This window comes from Hippoglossus hippoglossus, chromosome 24 (genome assembly GCF_009819705.1).
Source record: "Hippoglossus hippoglossus isolate fHipHip1 chromosome 24, fHipHip1.pri, whole genome shotgun sequence".
In the NCBI taxonomy this organism is placed as follows: Eukaryota; Metazoa; Chordata; class Actinopteri; order Pleuronectiformes; family Pleuronectidae; genus Hippoglossus; species Hippoglossus hippoglossus.
The window spans coordinates 3,839,354-3,861,008 of record NC_047174.1 but is presented as its reverse complement, the minus strand read 5'-3'; the positions used below and the strand labels follow the sequence as shown (position 1 = coordinate 3,861,008).

General features: G+C 42.9%; 1 protein-coding gene across 2 annotated transcripts in view; it reads left to right on the top strand.

Moving 5' to 3' along the window:
* The first annotated feature begins 12,134 nt into the window (after window positions 1–12,134).
* The window catches only part of jag2b (jagged canonical Notch ligand 2b), a 38,611-nt gene continuing 29,090 nt past the window's right edge, over window positions 12,135–21,655 (top strand). For both annotated transcript variants that reach the window (XM_034579591.1, XM_034579590.1), the window contains exons 1-2: window positions 12,135–12,720; window positions 13,374–13,694. In XM_034579591.1, coding sequence (XP_034435482.1) covers window positions 12,649–12,720; window positions 13,374–13,694 — 393 coding nt within the window. In that variant the 5' untranslated portion in view covers window positions 12,135–12,648. The remainder of the gene's footprint in view (window positions 12,721–13,373; window positions 13,695–21,655) is intronic.

The following is a 21,655-nucleotide window of genomic DNA, read 5'->3' as shown; positions in this document are numbered from 1 at the left end:
TCTGAAAACACTTTGTTGGATCGTTTGGACTTTAAAGAAAAGTCGCAGGATTGCCTTCCGTCTTTGCCTCCAACAAAATATTGTCAAGGACGTTCATTTGGCACATTTGAACTAGTATCGAGTACTAGTTATCGATGCTGGTAGTAATACTATAATGATATAACAGTGGGAACTAAGTTAACGAAATTAATTTCTTCATTAATTTTGATGAATTGATGTCAGACACACGCTCGTCTACTAACCACTCGATGTCAAGTGTAGGTAGACGCAGCCCACAGAGGTGAAGACGACAGGACGTGCGTGTGTTAAATTATTTAATGCGCTCCCTAAATTCTGATATGAAACCAAAACTAATCAAACAATGTAATAAAGACATTCAGGTGTGAAAACGCTCCTGAGAACCAGATATTTTGGCTCTAACGTGTCGGGGAACAACCTGAAATCTCTTTGACATCGAGTTAAGATACCTTTTCAGTTTTTACTTTTTTGGACGGATTATTTTTGTACCCTGTATGACATGTTGCTTTCTGAGATATAGACACAGCCTGGAGGTTTGAACACAGTAGTGCAGGTGTAGGAGCATGTTTAAAAGCAGTCGACCTTCTGACACATTGCCTTGAACGATAATTCATTCCGGAGTTCCAGCGCAATACATATTGGAATCGTCATTTACACCAATCTCACAAAAGTTAATCTCCAACAGCAGTTTGTCTAAAATCTCAGGTCCAAATCATCAAACGTTTGGCCGTTCAGGGAAAATCTCTGAGCGTGACGATGACCAGCATGTTACGATATTATCATATTTCAAAAAATCACTTGCAGCTTAGAGGCGACAAGGTTCTTACTCTTCTTACTACAGTGTGTATTAGTATTTTTCTTCATTCAAAAAGGGCTGGTACTTCATCTATGATTTAAAAAAAACGTGACAAGACACAAATTCCCCCTCACCTCCTCGTTTTGTTAAAAATATGCAAGTACTGAAGCAGAGCTGTTTTTAGAAAATCACTGCCCACCTAAAAAAAACAAAACAACACAACCCCCATCTCATTATTTTTTACATAACTAGAGTCGGATAGAAGTAGAAGTAGAATAGAACCACGCTGGCAGATCTTGTCGGTGATTTCGCGTCAAACCAGGGTTCAGATCTTCTTATCGTGCACCAGCAGAGTTGTGACACAGTTCAGTGGTTTGTACTGGAAGCTGTTTAAAAACTGACCTGCCTGAATAACTTGGTGGTTTGGTGAATTTTAATTATTTTTTTTGTAAGTATTTGTAAGGATTTTAAGTGCAATGTTTATAACACCTTAAAATCCCAAAACAGTGTTAAAACAAGTTCCGGTCCCAAAACTCACTGGGTTTTTTTCTTCAACCAGTGAGACCATTAAGAAATACTCAAGGTTGATGTGAGAATTAATTAACTTCTTGTTTTTCTGCTTTTTGAGCCTGAGGAACAGCTGACAATCAAACGCCAACACTTGTCTTCTGTGACCCATCGTACCTCGTGTTGTTTTTTGGTCGTGTTCTTTCGTTGCGCTGTCCGGTGTTTGTCCTCGTCCCTCCTGAATCTCCCAGCAGTTCTCTCTGAAGAGGACTCGGCGTCGTTTCATCTCTATCTGGTGCCACTCGGGCTCTAAATTGATTGTTCTCATCTGCACAAATTCACAAAAATATCAGAAATTAATCAACCGAACTAAATATGCTTGGTTTCACATACCGAGAGAAATATTTGAGAATGAATTTCCACCCAAACTGTGTAGGAATATATGCATTCAACCCTTAAAGCCATATTTATCTCCCTCTACGCCCAATAATTGAGTTTCTTATTCATCGGAGATCATTTCCTCGATGTGGGATTTTCTAGTTTAACTGGAGCAGCTTGAATTGTTTTTATTCATTATTTTATGTTCCTGTCTTTTTCAAAACAACTCTCATTTGCTAAATTGATCCATATTCTCTCAGGAGTAATGAGGTTTCCAAGCCTGTTGAATAAATGTCGGTATCAAGTGTGAATTTAGATCAAACGTTTCAAATACTTTCAAACTACAGGAATTAGAAGTTTAGAGTCGGGACACTTTGGAAAAATGTGGAAAGCACCTTTGGAAAATGAGACGAGACAAATTAATCTCATATTATGTTTATTGTTTTAATTTGGGTTAATACTTAAAATGGTTTACACTCTAATATTCAGAAAATACCACTTTCCTCACTGTCCATTGAACTTTGACATACACAAAAAACCTTTAACACACTCGAGGAAAGAAATCGTATGTGTCCTTTAACAATATTTTTAACTACACATCACATCGTGATAATCAATATGTTTAAATGTCTTTTTATTGGGCAGTTTATCCTCCACCTTATTTCATCCACCTTCATCCGTCTCTCCTTCTAACGCGGATCTCAGTGGTTTGATGACAGATTTCCAACGGTGCTCCCAGTTTTCCATCGTCCTGTCCTTGTCCGGTTTGAGTTGTGACTGATGAAAGTGGCCGCTTGTCTTTGGTTTGACTCTTGATTATCTGTCGCCCACACGTGAACACATTTTACAGGTGTCAGCCATAATCACTGCAGAGTTGACGGAGACAAATCAAACCTGTGTATCGTGTATGAAAATACTTTCGTTGGCTGAAATGAGGCCGTCTGCTTCGAATCGTCTTGACCTAAAAATGTGACAAACAAAAAGCCATTTTTACTTCTGAGGCCAGTCTGTAACTTTGTGCCTGTGAAATGTGGAAAGCTGCCGTGTGACTTCTCCTTAGGAGCTAAAACGTTTGCTCAGTGGAACGTCGTCGCAGAATCACGAGGCCGTGTTGCTCTTCTACGTTAACGCCTGCATCTGGGGGCAGCGGCAGCCAGGAAGCCGACACAGGTGCACGTCGGTCCACGCCTTTCCTCCTGCGATTATCTGAACGTTCGAGTGCGAAGACGCACAGTAGCATTAATGATTGACACAAGGAAAACAAACATCCAGTCCCAACGTCTGACGTTGTTACTGAAGCTCGATTGTTTTTAGAGAATTCAGTTGCCAAAAGAAACACAACCAGTGTGGCAGCGCTTCAGGTTCAGCCGGTTCGACCAGGGCCTATACAGAATAAATATAAGATGGAAATGTCGATTTAAGTATAGGTCTGTGTGTTTATTTTAGTTCAAGCTGTGGAGTCGAGATCTACTTCATCAGACCCGCAGTCTGTTTTGTACTCAAACATTTTTTTATTACTTTTATAAGCTATTTAAAAGTGGCTGGTTATGTTTTTTTTATTATTATTATCTTATTCAGGTTCAAATGTTTGTGTTCTTCTGCATAAAATACTAAAATTTGAGTTAATACCCAAACCACAGACTCTCATAGTGTTGAATCCGAGACACGTAGAAGTCAGTAATCGTGGCAGCGTTCATGGAGGAGTTAAAGGAAGAGTTCAACATTTTTGAGAAATGCAATAATTCACCTTTTTGCAAAGAGTTGGGTGTTAAAACAAACACCGCCTCCATGTCTGTACAGTAAATATGAAGCTATAGAGACGTACCACTAAGCAAAGGGTTAAGACTACATGCTACACGGTTTGAGTCCCTACCATGGGGCCCTTGGGCAACTTATACCCCATTTGAATTAATGAGCTTTAGATTTTAGAGTTAAGCTGTTCAGACCTGGTGTTAACATCTGTCCTGAGGGATCCAATCACAAGTTCAGGTGTGAACATCCAGTGTCACAAATTAAATAGATATAGACATTGATATGGAAAATGTTGAACTTTTCCTTTTTCCCTCCGTGACGAGTTGAACTTTCCCCCCCGCGACAAAACTAAATGCACCTTTGCCAGTTCAGAGTGACGTGGTCCGACTGTGCCGTGTGCTAAATATCAAGGCAGATTAACATTTGAGGTAAGTAAATGGTCGTATGACTCATTCTTACCTTATGCTGGATTTGGCCCATTAGCCCAGCACCGGACATCTCTACCTCCACCACTTGTGTGTGTGTGTGTGCGTGCGTGTGTGTGTGTGTGCGTTCGCTTCTAAAGCATCGACATATCAAATTCTCAACGCTCAGTGGTTCTCTGTGACAGAAAATCAAATCCATCAGTACCACGTTTTTCTAGACGTTCCCCTCACGGCGCTGCTGTAGTTGCTTTTTTTTTTTTTTCAACTGTGATTGTTTTTTAGTTATCTTTTTCGTTAATGGTTTGTGCGCCGTTCGACAATTTCTTACTGTATTTTCCAGTGATCACGAGCTGAACCACAATTCATCATTTTAAAATGTCGGGTATTCAAAGGTGCTATGTGTAGTAATCTGTAATTAAAGAAGCTGTATTATCCTGCTACATTGATATCGGACCCAGGATGTGACGGTTCACAGGTTCCTCCGGCGATCTGCTCAGTTTGTGATTCTTTGCTCATAAAATCCTGGAAAAAGGCACTTTTGATTTTGGGGATGACGTCCGCTCACGTTTGCTTCTTCATTTGCAGACCGGTCGCTGAATATTCAGAAGCAACAGGAGGAAGATGATTATAAGATTTGCTGCTATGAGGCAAAGATGACGTGTATCTTATTCGATTCATATTTTAGTGAAAATACACACGATACCTTTAAAGCGAAAGAAGTACGATTAGTTTCTTTTCATCGTAAAGACATGGAGAGATTTGTCCAATTGTGATTTTATTTTTTTCTTTCTTTCTGGTGTCTTACTCTGAATTTGTGTTTTTAAGAAAAAAATATTTTCTGGAGGAAAAAAAAAAGTACAAACACGAACATTTCTGAATTTCTCATGTATTTGAAGCTTTATTAAAAGTGTATACTCATTGTGGGCAGTGATTTCAGTAAGGTTTGGATTTTGTTAATTTATTACCTTAATGTTGAAATGTTTAACTTTTAAAACATGACACTTGGTACAAACATACAGTATATATTTAAATATGATACTTTGCATGTGCACTAACTGTCTTGGATGACATTGCATTAAGTTGAAATAAAATGGGTTTGATGCCCAAAACGTCAATATTTTTTTTCTGTCTTAAGTTTATTTACTCAAACTTATATTAAGAAGAATATCAGTGTTTTTAATTTGTCTGTACTATTTAGTTAATGTACTTTCTTTTTTATTGGTACCTCACAGTGAGAATTAAGGGGTCAGCTATTAAAATCAATAAAGTCGGACGTAAGTTTAAGTGTTTCTAAGGTGTCAAAACGTTTTTTTTAGGGATAATGACATAAGACAAGAAAATTGTTATTTACACTTTAATTGGTAACACACAAATGAATTAAGTTTTTTCAAGTTAAAGTTTGCAATTTTGTTAAAAGAACTTGCTAACTTTAATTTGAACAAACTTAACTAAATTAAGTTGCAGAATGCAGCCTTCAAAGACCTCTTGTAAAACAAAATTAGAAGTAGTTTACCTGAACAAAAAATAGTTAGTTGGCACAACTTTTGAAAACTTAGGAGTTTGAGTAGGCTACAAAATTCGTTTAGTTTTCCTAACTTCGTTTTTTTGCCGTAACGTGGTCAAACTGCAGAGTCAGGTGATTGTCCTCTTTGTTCTATTCATTCATGATGTGAAACAATTAACAGCTGCAGCTTTAATGTAATAATTACTACAGTTAGCACATTTATACCAAAATACAGGGCAGTCAATGGCTGTTGAGATATTTCACTCTGGAACAAACTGTGGGTTCGATAAATTTACTTTTCCGTCACTAGAGAGAAGCTGAAAGTGACTTTGAACCAGCATCAAGATGAAGGTGGTAATAGTGAGAAGTTCCTCTGCTTCTAATAAAGTAAATTCTTACAGATATTGTGTCTCCGACCAACTGTTCGACGAACACATCCTCCCCTGGCCTCCACCCGTCCACTTCTACAGGGGTGGTGGTGATGGGTGGACCAGCGCTTACTTGAACTGCGTCCCCGCTGCTTTCATGTTGTAACAGGACACATGGGATGTCTGTGTTCTCCAGAGACCATCTGGATTAGTGGGCCACGGCAGCAGATGGATTACCAGCCCTCCACTCTGAATGCTCTCCATTCACAGGTGGGAGCTGCGACCTGCCCTTTGAAGGACGGACAGGATCCACCGCTGCAGTTAGTCGATCCACTGAGGTGAACTAAGCCCGAGTGATTCCACAACACTCTCACACACTCTCCATCTGTATGCAAATGACACCGTGGACATGTTCTACTGCCGGGTGCGATTCCACTGGAGTCAATGCAGACTAATGCCCGCAGACATTTAAGATGGATTTTGTTGTAAAGAGTCACGCAGACATTGGGTTTCCCACTTTTCTGGCTTATGTCAATTTAAAGATGCGCTTTGTCTCCTTAGCATCAACCTCAGATTGCTTATGAGTTGTAAATCAAAGGTTTTTTATCTATATATTAAAGTGGATATAGAAAAATATAAAACCACAAATATAAAGAAACTGTCCCACATGTCATGTTTACAAGGTGGCGATGCTACAAACTCTGACACTGTACTTCATCACTTTGGTAGATATTTAGTCAACGATCAGTTTATGGAATTTGTTCAATATTCGTCAAGTGATAATCAGAGTTAGTGGGATTCGTTTCTCAGGATGAGTGAAAACTTTGACCGGCCAGTGACACAGATGAAAGGTCAGTTCTCCATCGGGTACAGAGGGAATCCATCCAATATTTGAGGTATGTAGTCCAACTGGTCCTAGAGAATAAGTCCTGTGACTATTGACGTCTGTAAGGATTCGTCCTCTTGGCCTCATGAACGTCTGTACAAAACAAAATGTCAATCCATATAACTGCATCTATAAAGCTGTGAATGGCTAAAAAGCAAAGGTCAGAGAATGAAGTCTCTGAATCTCCTGATCCGACCGAGTGACCCATCATTTCTCTTTATTTTTCCATCACCAAGCCTCCACTTGAAACCACTACAAGATGTTCTGCTCTCCTGCCCCCGACTGCATGAGGTCATCACCTCGGATTAACATGGCGTTGTGCTTTGAGGAAGAGCAGAGGAGCGACTGGTTCGAGCTGATAAACAGTCGCTAGACGGGAACCAGGTGAATACCCGCAGCCTGTTTCTGGTTCAAAGGGCTGACATCGAGCGGGCCATAAAAGTTTTGCCGCTGTACTTTCTACTTTCTTCTGCAGCTTCTGCCGGACGTTATCAGCGACGTATATTTACGAGGTTCTGGGCTGTGCATGCTGGGGTGGATTTGAGGGCTTAGGGTGAGTCGCCCCTTTAGGTATCTCCATGTGTGGAGAGAGGCAACTGGGAAAATCTTTCACTGAAAGGAAGGAAATCTAAACAATATACCACATTTCCTCTTTAATCACATCTTTTAATCAGTGATTCATCGTAGGGCCGACGGCGTTTAGGTTGTCTGAGCATCATCTCCCACAGGCTGGAGATAGAAGGAAGCAAACGAGGCAGTAACTTAGATTCAATGACCTTTAAGATCTAACTCGTGCAGCTTTTACCTCCTCAAACGTGTGGGAGTTTGAGTTGATCACTGAGGTCGTGACTTCATTGTGTAAACAGAGTCGCGCTGGCAGCCCATCACAGAAAACACATAAAATATAAAGCTGTCTAGAACCATATATTTTCTTGTCACGTCTCCGTCTCTCAGAGGTTAAACGGGGACTGTGCCTACAAAGTCATTTCCAAAGTATGAACAAGAAAAGCGAGATATAGTCGACTGCAAAGTGTCGTTAACTCGCTGAACTGGTTAACATTGTAACTGTGTTTTTCCATCGTAAACCGCTGTCGAAAAAAACCTGCGTGTGTTGTGTCTCCCCGTTCGAACAGTGTGACTGAAACCAAACCGTGCACTTCAAGATAGTTTGGAAATGTCCGTCAGGTTTCTTTACAGTCGCCTGCGACGCTCTGTGAGAAATCTGAGCTTTTAAAAGTATGCGGCACTATCAAGCAGAGCAGAACATGAGGGTATGAGAGAGGTACTCTGTGTGTACACTGTGTGTCACAAACTAAACAGTGGAGGACTGGAACAAATGCACAATCACAAGTTGCACTGGTCCAACTCTATGCAGACGATGTTCTCTAATTCACACACGAATAAGAAAAGTTGTTTTTCTGACGTTGGAACGTTTCATTCTGCATCAAAAATAACCTTAAAAACACTTTTTTGTCATTTTCTACAAAGATATTTTCCGATCGATCTTTTCTGATGATCTGGATGTGACCTCTGGACAAAGCAGTTTTACTATGATGGTTTTAACATGATAATCATTATTGGACCATTTCTGTTAAAGGCAGGAAACAAGCTTGGTCAATAATGCTGAACTCTGGAGGTCACTAATCGAGGGTCATTAATTATTAAATGCCCCCTTTTTAAAAAAAAAAGAGCTCTGTTTGAATGAATCCACAAGGGAAATAAACTGCTGTTAAACTGCATTTTTTATTCGTGGTCCATGTGGTCAGCCCTTTAAAGTACGAGGCTTCACCACATTCACACATCTGCACCGTGGAAAACTTACTGATCCACACTGAATATTTAGATTTCAAGTATCCTGTGGTTCAACCGTGAGAGGAAGACACAATTAAAAAGCTCTTCTTCAAAGACTCCAGAAAATGAGCATCATCTAAGTCGCCGAGATCGTCATTAGAGCTCGGTGAAAAACAGTATGTCTGAACCTTGACCCGCGCCGTCACCATCGAAGCCCCCCCCACCACCCCCCACCACCAGACACACACACACACACACACACACTCCCCAAAAGATGCTCGGAGATAAAAGCGAGTCGACCCGTCAGCCGTATGTACAGAGACTGGAGATCTGAAAGGAGGAAAGCCATGAAAAATGGATGAGAGAAGAAATCCACTTCACCTCCCCCCCTGGAGGCTGGCAAACCCCCCACAGTGCTCCCACTCATAATCCCTTCTCCTCCTGCACACACACACACACACACACACACACACACACACACACACACACACACACACACACACACACACACACACACACACATGCGTACATGTGGTGTATGCAAACAGTAAGACAGAGTAAAAGCACACACCACCCGAGGCCCTTTGGTAGGTGTTAGATTCAGGAGATACCACGATTTGATTTGACGCTACATTACATTAATAATTGTCCTTTATGTCATATTCCATCTCATTCAGGCTGAATCCTCACCAAACCGTTTTTTAACATTCGAATCATTCTGCACATTTCCTTTGGTTATGTGTATATTTTCAGTTAAAGATTGTGTTGATTCATTTCTTATTCAAAGGGATAAATGTATATCGAGGTTCCTCCGGTGAAGCTCTCAGGCTCAAAGAGATGCTCGACAAATTTCCTTAGTCACGCTTTCAATGGCGAGGCTCATATTAGAGAACCATTATGGCCTAAACGCTCGTTCAGAGGCAAAAACAAGAAGTACTTAACATGCAGGAGAAGATGAGCTGAGGTTTTCAGTTTCATGGGCAGGGAAATAAAAAACTAGATCCAGAAGATATTATCGAAATTAATAATTAGGGAGTATATGTGCAAGAGAGAGGAGTTTACAGCCATGTGAGGGTGAACCAGGAGGCTGTATATAAAGATGGACGACACGCCTCCACTTCCTCCCATTGTACAAAAATGAAGCCAACATATCTTGTGTATTGGAGCTGCCATCTGTCATTTGGAGCCATAGTCTGCCCAGTAGAGATTGTGGTGTCGAGGTCCTGCCGGTACACAAGCTCGACCAATCACAAGTCTGTCTCAGCTGTCAATCAGGATGTTTCACCTGTTTTTTTATCGCATCAAGTTACTAATTAAAGCTAAACATCAATCAATCAACTAACTGAAATGACAGAAACCGAGAAAAAAAGATTTTGACCTTTTAGATTGAACCTTGTTTCCGTCCACTGACATGGTGAAGGCAGGTTTTATGACCTACACTGCAACCAGCCACTAGGGGGTGATCAAGATGATTTTTGCCTCACTTTTCTCGTCAAAATGTACGTAGTCAAGGAGCTCTAGTTAATGCTAACGTCAACATTACAGCAGCTAATAAAGTTCAGCAGGAGCCAACTTCAATGGCGATTGATCGAATAGCTGTCAACACATTTGAGTTAAACCTCATGATAACAGCAGAGGGAAAGTCATGATGGTTCATCCTCTGGGCACCGTGAACGTCTGCACAAAAACTTCCTCACAATCCATTTAAAAGTTGTCGAGACATTTCAGTCCGGACCGGAGTTGTGGATTGACCGACTGACCGACATGTTGCTGACCCCGGAGGCACGCTGCTGGTGTGGCTACAAACCCCACATGTGACACACACACACACACTCACAGACACACACTTACACACGGTTCCTTCACCACCCGAGGCCCTTTACAAGGTGCGACCCAACTTAAGGCACTCACATGTACTCGTGACAGCGTGTGAAATGCCCCAGTCAAAGCGGCTGCAGCAGCTCTGGCTATCGGGGGCCTCCTTTGAGGGCCTATCTGACGGACTGGCAGTCGCCTGACGAGAAGAAGACGGAGACATGGGGGGGGGACGACGGGGGGGGGACGACGGGGGGGGGGTGCTGCTGTCACACACACTCTGATTGGCAGCTTCTCTCTGTCTTGTTGTGTCTCCTGGTAGCATGGTACGTTTCTCGTACACCTCGACTTGTTGTGTTTAATGTGCCGCCCGACGTGAAGCTGTTTACTGGAACATAATTAACCGCGACGTTTGACATAATTGAACTTTAACGACGTTCGAACAATGTCTAATGTCTGCAGTTAATATTAATTACAATCAGAACGGGTTTAGTATTGATGATTGAGGCCAATTAACCACTGTAGGTCAAAGCAATTATTTCATAGACAGAAGTCACTTAACTGATGACTGACTTAATGGTTTATTTGTCAACAGATTTATGGAAAAATGATTTCCTCCAAACTTGGTGGAAGGGTGTGGTTTTGTAGGAACCCATTAAATTTAGCTGCAGACGCTGATTAAGGGTCAGAACCAGGACTTTCTTTAACTATGTGTCGGTAAACAGTCTTATCGATCACTTAATCACACCCGGCTCAGCCATCAGGGGCAATCTGGGATTCAGTACCTTGCTCAAGGACACTTTGATGTGCGGACAAGAGGAGATGGGGATCGAACCACTGACCTCTGTGGTTAGCGGATGACCCACAGTACCTCCTGAGCCAGTGCCGCCCTGACAAATAAATCATTGAGCTCATCAGACCACGTTATATTTCTATTACAAGAACTAAACAATCATTCCTACTCTACACTTCTCAAAATCCACTGCAGACCTGCATGAGGGAGGTGGAGTTCACAGTGAACATCATTATAGTTTGTCACATCATTTGAGTCACATTACTTAACTGTGCTTTACACTTCTCATTTCTTGCATCACTTTAAAATGTTGCTGCAACGAAACACGCGCTGACCACCATGATGGCACTTTATCTTATCTGCACCCGCAAAAGAAACAAAACCCAAAGGCCCTGCAGCGTTTAGGTTACAGAGAACGAATTTAATATATGTGGGGGGGGGGAACAATATTTGGCACCAAGAACACAACATAACAAGACGTATTAAGTGAGAATAGAAAATAACCTGTTTATAGTTGCACATTTAATTTATTCCTTATTGCAATAGACTGAGAATGGGGTGGTGAGTGGTGCACAGACAGTAGAGGGCGCTCTACACTTCTGCAACGCATGTGGTTGATTTAAGGGGAGGCTCGATGAAAAAGTGCTTTTAACAAACATTAGTGCTGCAGAAACAGATGAATTAAAAAAATAAAGAATATATTCAGGAAAGAGGATTAAATAAATCGTGTCACAAAATGGTTCAAGTCAAATCTTGCAGTTTTTAAAACACCATTATGATAAAATAAAAGCAAATAGATTAATGTCAGGAAACAACTAAATGTTCCGTGTTCACTGTTAATTGAATATAAAGTATAATCACATGTCAGGAGTGGTTTTAAAAGTTATGTTTCATTGATAATAAACACACACAAAAGAAAGAAATCCTCCATCTTTGTCTTTGTGCTCAACACAAAGTGGAATTAAATCCAACACAGGTTCTCGTTTACAAAGAAGGAGCTGATCATATCTGTGGGTGCATTTTAATTAAAGATGCTTTGTCTGCACCCTGCACTGTTCAAATGAAGCTCAATGGTACAGAGGCAGCATAATTCAAGTTTTGGGAGGAGGAGGAAGAGGAGGGTGAGGAGGAGGAGGTGGTGGTGGTGGAGGAGGAGGAGGGGAGAGGAGGGGGGGGGGGGGGTTATTATACTATTGTCCGCCCCTTAATCCGGTTGGCTCAGAGACTGCCCGCAGGCCAATTTGTAAGTGGTTTGCGTGGCTGCCAATCAAATCAGACATCCTCTCCTCCTCAGGCTGTGGCTACGAAACATCTCAGTTGCTGTGTGGAGAGATTTGACGGAGGGATCCTCTGTGCATGGGCCGTCACACTGCGCTGCAATCCTGTCTCTCTCTCTCTCTCCACCTCACACACACACACACACACACGCATGTAATGGCTCGGTGAAATCCGGACGCACACGGCAGGAGGAAAAAAAAACGCGCATGTGAACAATCGTGCGTTTTTTTTGCATGTCAGGAGAGGAGGAACTCGTCGCCCGGTCCGCGGCTGCTCGTCTCTTTTTCTCCCCGCTTCTTCTCCCCCCCCCCACATGTCACTCTAATTCATCGGAGGCATGTGGAACCACCGCACCAGGATTAGGAGCCGCTTCCCGATAGTGTGCCTGCTGCTGACGCTATGGACGGAGGTGAGGGAGCCTCTTGTTTTATTTCTGAATCTCATCCAGCCTCGTGAATGATGCGTGAATCCGCCGCGCGTAAAATGAAGAAAAACCAACCAACCAACAAAAAAAAAAAAAAAAAAAAAATCAATTAAACGTGTTTTTCAATGTCAAAAGTTGGGTGGGCGTGGGCCGGCGCGTCGCATTAATCGATAATTGAATCGCGTGGCCGTCAGTTGTGCAGCATGTGATCATGTCGCGGTGACAGGGCTGAAGTGTGGGCTCGATGCGGGCGCCGCTCCATGTTGGTTTGTTCACCCCCCCCCCCCCAAAATCATGTGCGTAGATTGGGAACAAGTTTGGATCAATTTGGCCGCTGCAGCGGTTCGTTGTGCTGCTGGAGAGAAGAAGACGAAGAAGAAGACAACACCCCCACCCCCCCACCCCATGCTGCAAAGTGTCGCCTGTTCACGTGCTCCATTCATGATGCAGCACATTATTTGGGCACATTTTTTTACATGCGCCAAATGTTGGGTTTTGACGCCACTTGTCCTCCCTCTTTACGCACCGGTTCAAGCAGCCTAAACACCCCCCCACCCCCCCAAACAAAAACCACGCAGCCTGTATCGAACCCTCCTGAATGTGTCTGATTCCCTCTCTTTCCCTACGTGTGTCTGCAGGTGTCCCAGTCCACCGGCTATTTCGAGCTGCAGCTGATCTCCGTGCAGAACGTGAACGGGGAGCTGGCGGACGGGGAGTGCTGCGACGGCTCGCGGGGCTCCCAGGACCTGCGCTGCACCCGCGACGAGTGCGACACGTACTTCCGAGTGTGCCTGAAGGAGTACCAGATGGAGGTCACCACCGGCGGCCCCTGCACCTTCGGAGCTGGATCTACGCAAGTTCTCGGTGGAAATATGTTTTCTTTTAAGAGCGGGAAGAGCAACGCGAACAGAGGCGACGAGCCCGGCAGGATTTTGATCCCCTTCCAGTTCGCGTGGCCGGTGAGTGGACATGTCTTCTGACCCCCTTTCCTTCTTAGGAGAAGCTCGTTGGGGACAACAGGGGGGTTGAAGGGGTCACTCCTGGGTGCATGTGTTCAGAAATGAGAAGGAAAGTGTCTTACGACATCTAATGAATCACATTCTGCTTCCTTTAAACTGAAGTACACTCCTATGGATAAAAGTTCATCCACTCAAAATAAGTTCCTCCACGGTACATCTGTTATTGCAACAAGGTTTGATTGATAAAACACCAGAAAGCTCACATCAAATACACCAAAGTACAAGATCGTGTGGACAAATGTGTAGTTTTGACTGTCCCAAACCCCCCAAAAATATTCAATTTACTTACTTGAAATGATCAAAAGTTGCACATTTCCACATTTGAGAACCTGGAAACATCAAATTCGGTCACATTTCATCTTGAAAAATGACTTCGTCGATCAATTGATGAGCAAAATATAGCAGATGAATCTTCTTTTGAGTGATGAATCAATGAACGGACTGATTGTTGCGTCGGTGGAAGTTCTCGACAGAAAGATCCTGTTTGTAAAGTTCCAGTTTTACATAAAACCAAACCAACTTTGGTGCCAAATTTACCTTCACGATTGTGGATCAGGTCTTTGGGGTCCTGTGTGAGGATGGACCCTCATTAAATGAGGGGGGGGTTTGGCAGGGTCCCGTCCTTTATGAGAATTGACACACATCACAGCTAAATGATTGCATGCTCCACCAGGATCCGATTGCAGCTACAGTGCTTCACAGTGTCATCTGGGTCATCTTTTAAAGTCGCCTTGATATACGAGCGCTGGCTTTGTTCCAATCCTCCAGCTTGCACCTGCCAGGGCCGTGATAGGGTCATTAGACAGGGGGAAATGCTTTTGATATGTGGACCCTCTCGGGGGGGGAAACTACGCTCACTTCTCTTATGGATAAAACCGTTATGGCAAAGCTGTAATTCATCAGGGTAACTTCATCTCTACAGAATCCATCAAGTGATATTCGGTTTGTTCAGACTTCAGCTGTTAGGACGGGACTACGTTGCTGGTTACTGTTAGACGATTCTGGGGAAATGGCAGAAGAAGCAAAGGTAAAAGTCGACTTAAAATGGAAGTGCGTGGTTTGGTTTTCTACAGAATGGGAACTGGGCTGAAAAGGGGGCCACACCTCCATTGTGGTGTGACGTAGGAACATGTGCTGTATCCGCGGGCCCGGCCTGGACGGATGCTCCAATTAACTCCCTAATATAATCATGATTGAGTGACATTATTGTGCGAGCGTGAAAAAGACGTGTTCAGCCGAAGTGTTCGATGCCCCGGGGGCCGCGGTTCGGTGTGTGTGTGTACTGCTGACTGGTTTTTAACACCCCTTCCACCCCACTGCTTCCACCCCTGCTGTGGGTGCCAGGAGGCCCCTGGTGGCCCCTGGCAATTAATCTTGTTTTACAGCAGATGAGTGATAGCTGACGGATTAGGCGTGTGAATAAGGTGTGCAGGCAGGGAGGAGGAATCGCGCTGTAGTATTGTGCTGTAGCGCTGAACACACTCGTAGCTGTTTGTTTGATTTAGCCTTTGTTCTGCCTGGATTTGAATGAATTTACTGTAAATAGCTTCGGTCTGTGTCATTGTTAAAATCGCAGCTTGTATTTGATTGAGATTTCTGCTGCAGTGGAAGTGGAGTTATGATAAAATGAAGGAAGTTGTCTTTAGTTTGAACAACGGGCTGTAGAAGCAGAATATGTGCATTTTATTTTGAAGTGTAGTTGCAAAAGAAGTAACTTCATGATCGGCTTTTGGAAAATTTTGACTGCGAGACAATGAAACATTTCTAGAATGATTCTTCACTTCACCAAGAAAATAATCAGCAGATCAATGGAACATGAAATAATCATTATTTGCTGGATTAGATGATCAGCAGAAGATTAAACATTACATTTATTTATCTTCTATGACCATAAAGTCAATATTTGTTGGTTCAGTTCAGGTAAAACAAGCTTTTTTTCATTTATGGATCCAAAAAACATTATTTTGAGAAATGATGTAGTTTCCTTTTTGTAATTGAACTGTAGAAGGTTAAAAGATAAAAATCTAATTCTGTTGAAATGTGATGAAACTAATAATCAGCAGCTCACTGTGAGAGCTTTTAAAAACAAGGACGTACGTTTCTGTCCCTTTTTGTGTTGAAGGCATCAAACGTGTGATTCAGCCTCCGTCTTTGTGCGTTTAATGATTTCAGGGTTCCCTGCAGCTGAGTGTCGCTTTAGTGAATTAACAACCGGCTTCTACTAAGGTTTTTAAGCTTCAGGGCAAAATGGCAAAGGTGCGATTTCACACCGTAAAGGCCATATATTTAATGAGGGGTGCTATTGTTAAGACCATCAGGTGGGGGGGGGGGCGTTTACCACCTGAGCAAACCCAATTTTCTGTGTCCAACCCTGGGTAGGTTTTTTTTTTTTTTTTTTTAAAGCTACGTGCATATAAAAGCGCTCACCATCACTTACTGTATGAAGCCCTGGGAGTCTGTCACTTGAAGCACTTACTGACACCTCGAGGCGGAGGTGAAGAGGGCTATTCTGGTGTGTTGTCTTTCTGCTAAGTGGCGCTGGCTGATAACGGTGCACTATTCCAGTGCCAGATGTCACGACAGGCCTGCAGGGTCACTTGCAGTGGCGGCGTTGTCGCTTTCCTCGCTGGAGAAACAAAGATGCAGTGTACTATTGGCTGTGTCATCTGGCCGGCTGCCCGTGGAAAACCAAACGAGGGGATGGACCATTCTGTCATCTCCAGCCCGGCGTCTGAATCAACCCCCCCCCCCCTGAAAAATGAAAGTCATGCAGGAATCGTTCTGAAATGCGAGGAGTGTCCTCTTTCTGATCTGGGCTCAGCCCGTCCTGAGTCATGCAATCCACGCATCATTTGTATAGAGAAGCTGAAACTATGGCATGAATGGCATCTTGTCTGTGCAAGTGTGTGCAGGTTGAAAACAGATCTCGGTTCAATCAGCATCCCCAAAAAATGTAATTGAATAAGAATCTGCTCAACCAAACCCGGTGCAACACTTTCCAGCGTCTAAGTTCCTCATATTGAACAATTTTGATGCTTTCTGTTGTTGGGATTAAAGCCATTTCTCAAAGTGCACCTCTCATCTGCTGGTTTAGTGCAGAGCAGTCGATGTGTAACAGTGAATATTATCCGGTGATTTCTGGGAAGTGGTGCTGCTTCTGTGGAGAGACGGAGATCAGAGCCTCTTCTCCCTCCAGTCATCATCACACCACGGTGATACAGTCGATAATGGCTTATTGCATGATGCTTATCCATTGTTTGGGAGTATGCCGTTGATTTGTCAGGTCTGGTTTGTAAAGCCAGTAAAGAGGATGAGTCTGTATGTTACTGTCACGTCTGAGCTCTGCCCACTCTCAGTAATTTACTGAGTAAATGGCCACTGGACGCTGATTTCTCACCTTATGAGGGTCTGTAGACTGTCAGTTCAATTCACTTTAGACTATTCCAGAATTAACCGGCCTAGGGATTGAGTGAAGTTTCATTGAGTTTAAACCATGCAACTCATTTAAGTTTTGAGTTTTCCAATGAAACAATCTACATCATGAATTTACTTTTCGTGCCTCCCCTGCCTTCTTTGAAACCATGCTTAGGTCTGAACAAACGGTTCAACATTTTGGGAAATGCAGCTTATTTCGTTTCTCTGAAGCTGCTTCCAGACGTGCACTGGACTCCGCAGTTCCTCCGTAATTTGTCCGGAGGGGGTGCATGTCTCAACGCAAATGTCCGAGTGCGACACTCCGCATTTTCCACGGACTTTCTCCTCCCGACCTCCTGGTATAAAGTCCGTAGGAAAATCCATTTGAGAATCCGAATTCACTCTGTTTTAGCTCCATGTTTGGTCTCCTCCTCCTGAGATTTGACTGTAGAGTAATTACTGATAGCACCAGTATGTTCACCTGATGATTGTTATCTGTTGGTTGGTGTTGAACAGGTCGTGAACACTGGGTTATTATTACGACCCTGATGTGAAAATCCCTAAACGAACACTGTCTTCACATTGTTATTTGATTTATTTTAATTCTAATATAGACCTTTTTAAAGAAACTGCATTCACATGAGTTACCAGATCTAAACCATCTGATATGTGGACTTCACCTATTTGGTGTGGCCGTCAGACATTAAGCAGCCATCTGACTAAGTTAAGGCCTCGTTTGCTCCGTCTGATTGAGTTTCCGTTTTCTTTCCGTGCTGTGTGTGCACTTCAGGAGAGAGAGGGAGACATGTCTTACTTCCATTTGATCACTAATGAAATTTGCCGGTGGAATTTCTCGCCCCCCCCCGGTGCATCAGCCGGACGTCCGTTCGATGCCTGTAACTGTATCCGCTCTCAACCTGGATGTGTATCCGACCTGCGTTGTCACTGAGCTGGTGAATGGACGCGTGTAGTCAGTCGATCTGCGACCGACACCGACCACATCAAGCAGCTTCGAGCGTTGAATCTTGAGCAGCTGAAGATATTGAGCTAGAGTTTCCAGTTCCCAGCTATTGGAGTGTAAAGATGATCAGGGGATAAAGTGCGTGTGCTGCTCGTGGCCTCTCTTCAGCCGCATGAAGCCCATCATCTCAAAAGTGGGATGTGCAAAACGACCTCATTCACATTTTTAACAAGTTAATCTGCACGGACCTGCTGGAAATCGTTTTTCCTGGAACCGACTCAAACTATGTGAATGGTTTTGGCTCGCAGCTCTGGTCGTGCGTACGTCAAATGCAGAGTGCGGCGTGTTGCTGTCAGATTTTTTTTGTCCTACTGTCAAGCGTTGATATGCATGACTTTTTCTTTTATGTACAAGTCAAGAAAAGTGGTATTAAGTCCTTTTCAGAGAGGGTTATCGGGACCACACAGGTCAGGGGTGGTGTCCCATTCACACCCAGTTTTCCGGTCTATTTAATTCTGAGAAATGGAAGTTAACAGCACAAATTCAATGACACACTTAACAAGGATTAATGTGTTTTACTCTGTTGTACAAACATTACGACCTGTAGTATTCGTATGAGGAACAACTAGAGAAATGGAGACAGGTTCATATCCAAGTTTCAAAAGGTTGCAGCTGCATTTCCAGATTCCAGTAATTTAAGATTTCTGACACTGTTTGATAATTAGGTTTCATATTTACACCTTTACTGTCAACTCTTAATGAAAGAGGGAAGCTCAGTATCTGGCATATGATGACTTGTAAGGAGTCGTTGGCTTGAAAGGAAAGGTTGTCTGGACAAAATGTTCCTAAAAGGGACTCGTTGGCTTTTAGCCTGAGTATCTGAACATGCTGAATTTTGGTGCATCCACATTTCTGTGCTGGAGTAGCTGAAAATATTCACCCGTATCATTTTGATTTGCTAGTTTTGGTGCAGCACGAACAGAGAAAACTAGCCCTGAGCTTTTCTGTTTGGAATCCCTGATCAGTATCAACACGGAAAAATATACAAACTCTTATCTGCTCCAGTATGTTTTTCTTCAGCTCTTAGCGTAGGTGTTTATACTCTTTGGAAATTATGGATGAGGTCGACTGGCTGCATTTCTTTCCACTTATCAAAGTTTTCAGTTTGTATTGATGATAAAATGAGATCTGATCTACACTCATCTCGTTTATTTTTTATTGGCAAAGGTGACGTTTTACTTTGTGAATGCAATACGCTTCCGCACTATACAGATACATTATAGTGCTTGATATGGAAGAAATAGGACCCGTCTATTCAAACATTTTGATTCTGTACATGAACCCCTCCCACCCTCTCCTCTCATCTCTCTTAGAGACTGCAATTAAAGCACTAGCTATATTTTGGATGCACACACACTCACACTCACAGAGGCTAACGGAGGCCGCCATGGTTAGCCACACCTGATACGGAGCTTGTCAGAGCTGTTGCTAGGAGACGGCCACATAGGCCTCCAGTAAACAATTATCTCTCGTCTCCCTCCCCCATCCTCCCTCCGCTGGTCCCAGTGAGTCTAGTTTAAAGCCACTCACACGGGCCTCACCTGTGATGCAGCTCCGCTCTGTATTGATTATGCAATTAGTCAGTCAGGCCGAACTCCAGAGGTGAAGTGGCAGCTTTTACTGAGACGTGCACGAGCGTGTGAGTGCACGGTTTCACCGCCTCGTCCTTTTATGTGCTGCAGAGAGGCTTCGCTGTGCAGTAAAATCCAAAAATATCCAGTCACAACGGCATCAGACGGCAAGTTAGTATTCAGGGTCTGTGCTGCTGTTTCAAAATAAAAGCTCCCTGGTGATGCAGGCCTGTGGAAGAGTGTCCGCTGTGAGTTACCACAAGATAAAATCACAACCCTGAGCAGTGAGTATACATCCAGAGGAAGATTTAGTTTGCTGCATCACTTTGATTCTTAATCTGCTTCCTGTTCACACTGGCCTGTGTGAGTGGTCATGTGTTTTCAAGTGTGTTAGTCTGGACAGAGACTATTTCTGTTACTGTGCTGAGACCTCGTCTGGATGGAGACATCTCTGTTTAAAATGCTGTTGATAAATGAATGAGTTTGCATGTGGCTCTCGCTGCAGTGAATGTGGAGGTCTGTCCTAATCTGCAGCTTCACACGTTGGGACAGTTACAACCAGGCTGGATTACAGTGTCTGAGGGAAAAATCCTTCTGCATAATGTTGTGGTTTCTTGGAACTGAGAGCAAACGCATGAGTCACAGCGTTACACAAAACTAAATATCTATCTATATGCCTTAGATTAGATGATAAGATTCCTGGATTAGTTTCACTTTAAGGGGTTTATATTTAATCTCTTAGTCTGGCACAGTTGAAGAATTTCTTTTACTTCTCGTCTCTTAACGAACAATAAAATACAGTTTCATAACTTGACAGTCAGCAGTATTTTCCATGTGCCTTCATGTGTATCCCCAGACTTGCATTTACAATTTAAATTCTGCACAAAAAAACAAAAGATCCTGTTGAATTCATAATATATTTTTTGCAAAGAAGTAGCAAGAAAGTTCTCTTCCCATTCAGACACGGCACATTTTGTACCTTCTGCTCTGTTGCCTACAGACGTGTGTGTTGTTGTTTTGCTCATTAACAGAGTTGCTGTGTGTTGCCTGCACAGCAACTCTGTAGAAACCTGTGGAGACTGAACTCTCACTACAATCTCAACATTAGACTGATCTGTGTTGTGGTGAATTTCTCCACCTTATTTGTCGTCTTTCTGTGATTTCACATCACCTCTACAAGCAGGAAACACCAGCTTTTAGGTCCCATCTTCATTTGAAGCCTCTTCTCTTACTGAAGTGATGTGTTTTCAGCTCCTCAGATTTAGAGTTCTCGGGTCCAGTGGCGTTTCTGCTAATTTTGGACGTGTTTCCGTCTGGGTCGAGATGCCCCAGTTTCCCTCTGGTACTGTCCTCCTTACCTACTTCACTTACAAAGCTGTGAGTCCAAAACTGTGTCTCAAACCATCATAATCTAAGAAGCTGGTTTCCAACTAAACCTGTTCACCATGAAAAGTAGATATGCTAAAGTCCTTGCTTGCAACCTGCAGCCACAGTGTATTAGAATACTCTCATTACTCATGTCCAGGTTGGTGCCTCACATGGGCCGAGTGGCTTCATCACTTTTGAATGTTTAAAACCAACATTCAAATTGGTTGGTTTCGTGGAGACCTGTGCATGTTCTAAGTTGGGCGTAGTTTATCAGTAGCTATAATAAAATCATCAGTTTCTGCACATTAGTTTCCTTACTGGCTGGTATCTTGTCACTTTTCGTGATACATTTCTGCAGTTTGTTTTATTATTGTTACTAAATTGCTGCCTCTAGTGGTTGATATGTTGTTGACTGTTGATGCTGCTTTGATATTCTCAGCAGTCAAAGCCAGAATGTGAATAACCAGTAAAAGTAAAACATATTCTTGCTTTTGCACAACCTGTATCTGCACATATTGACGATTAGT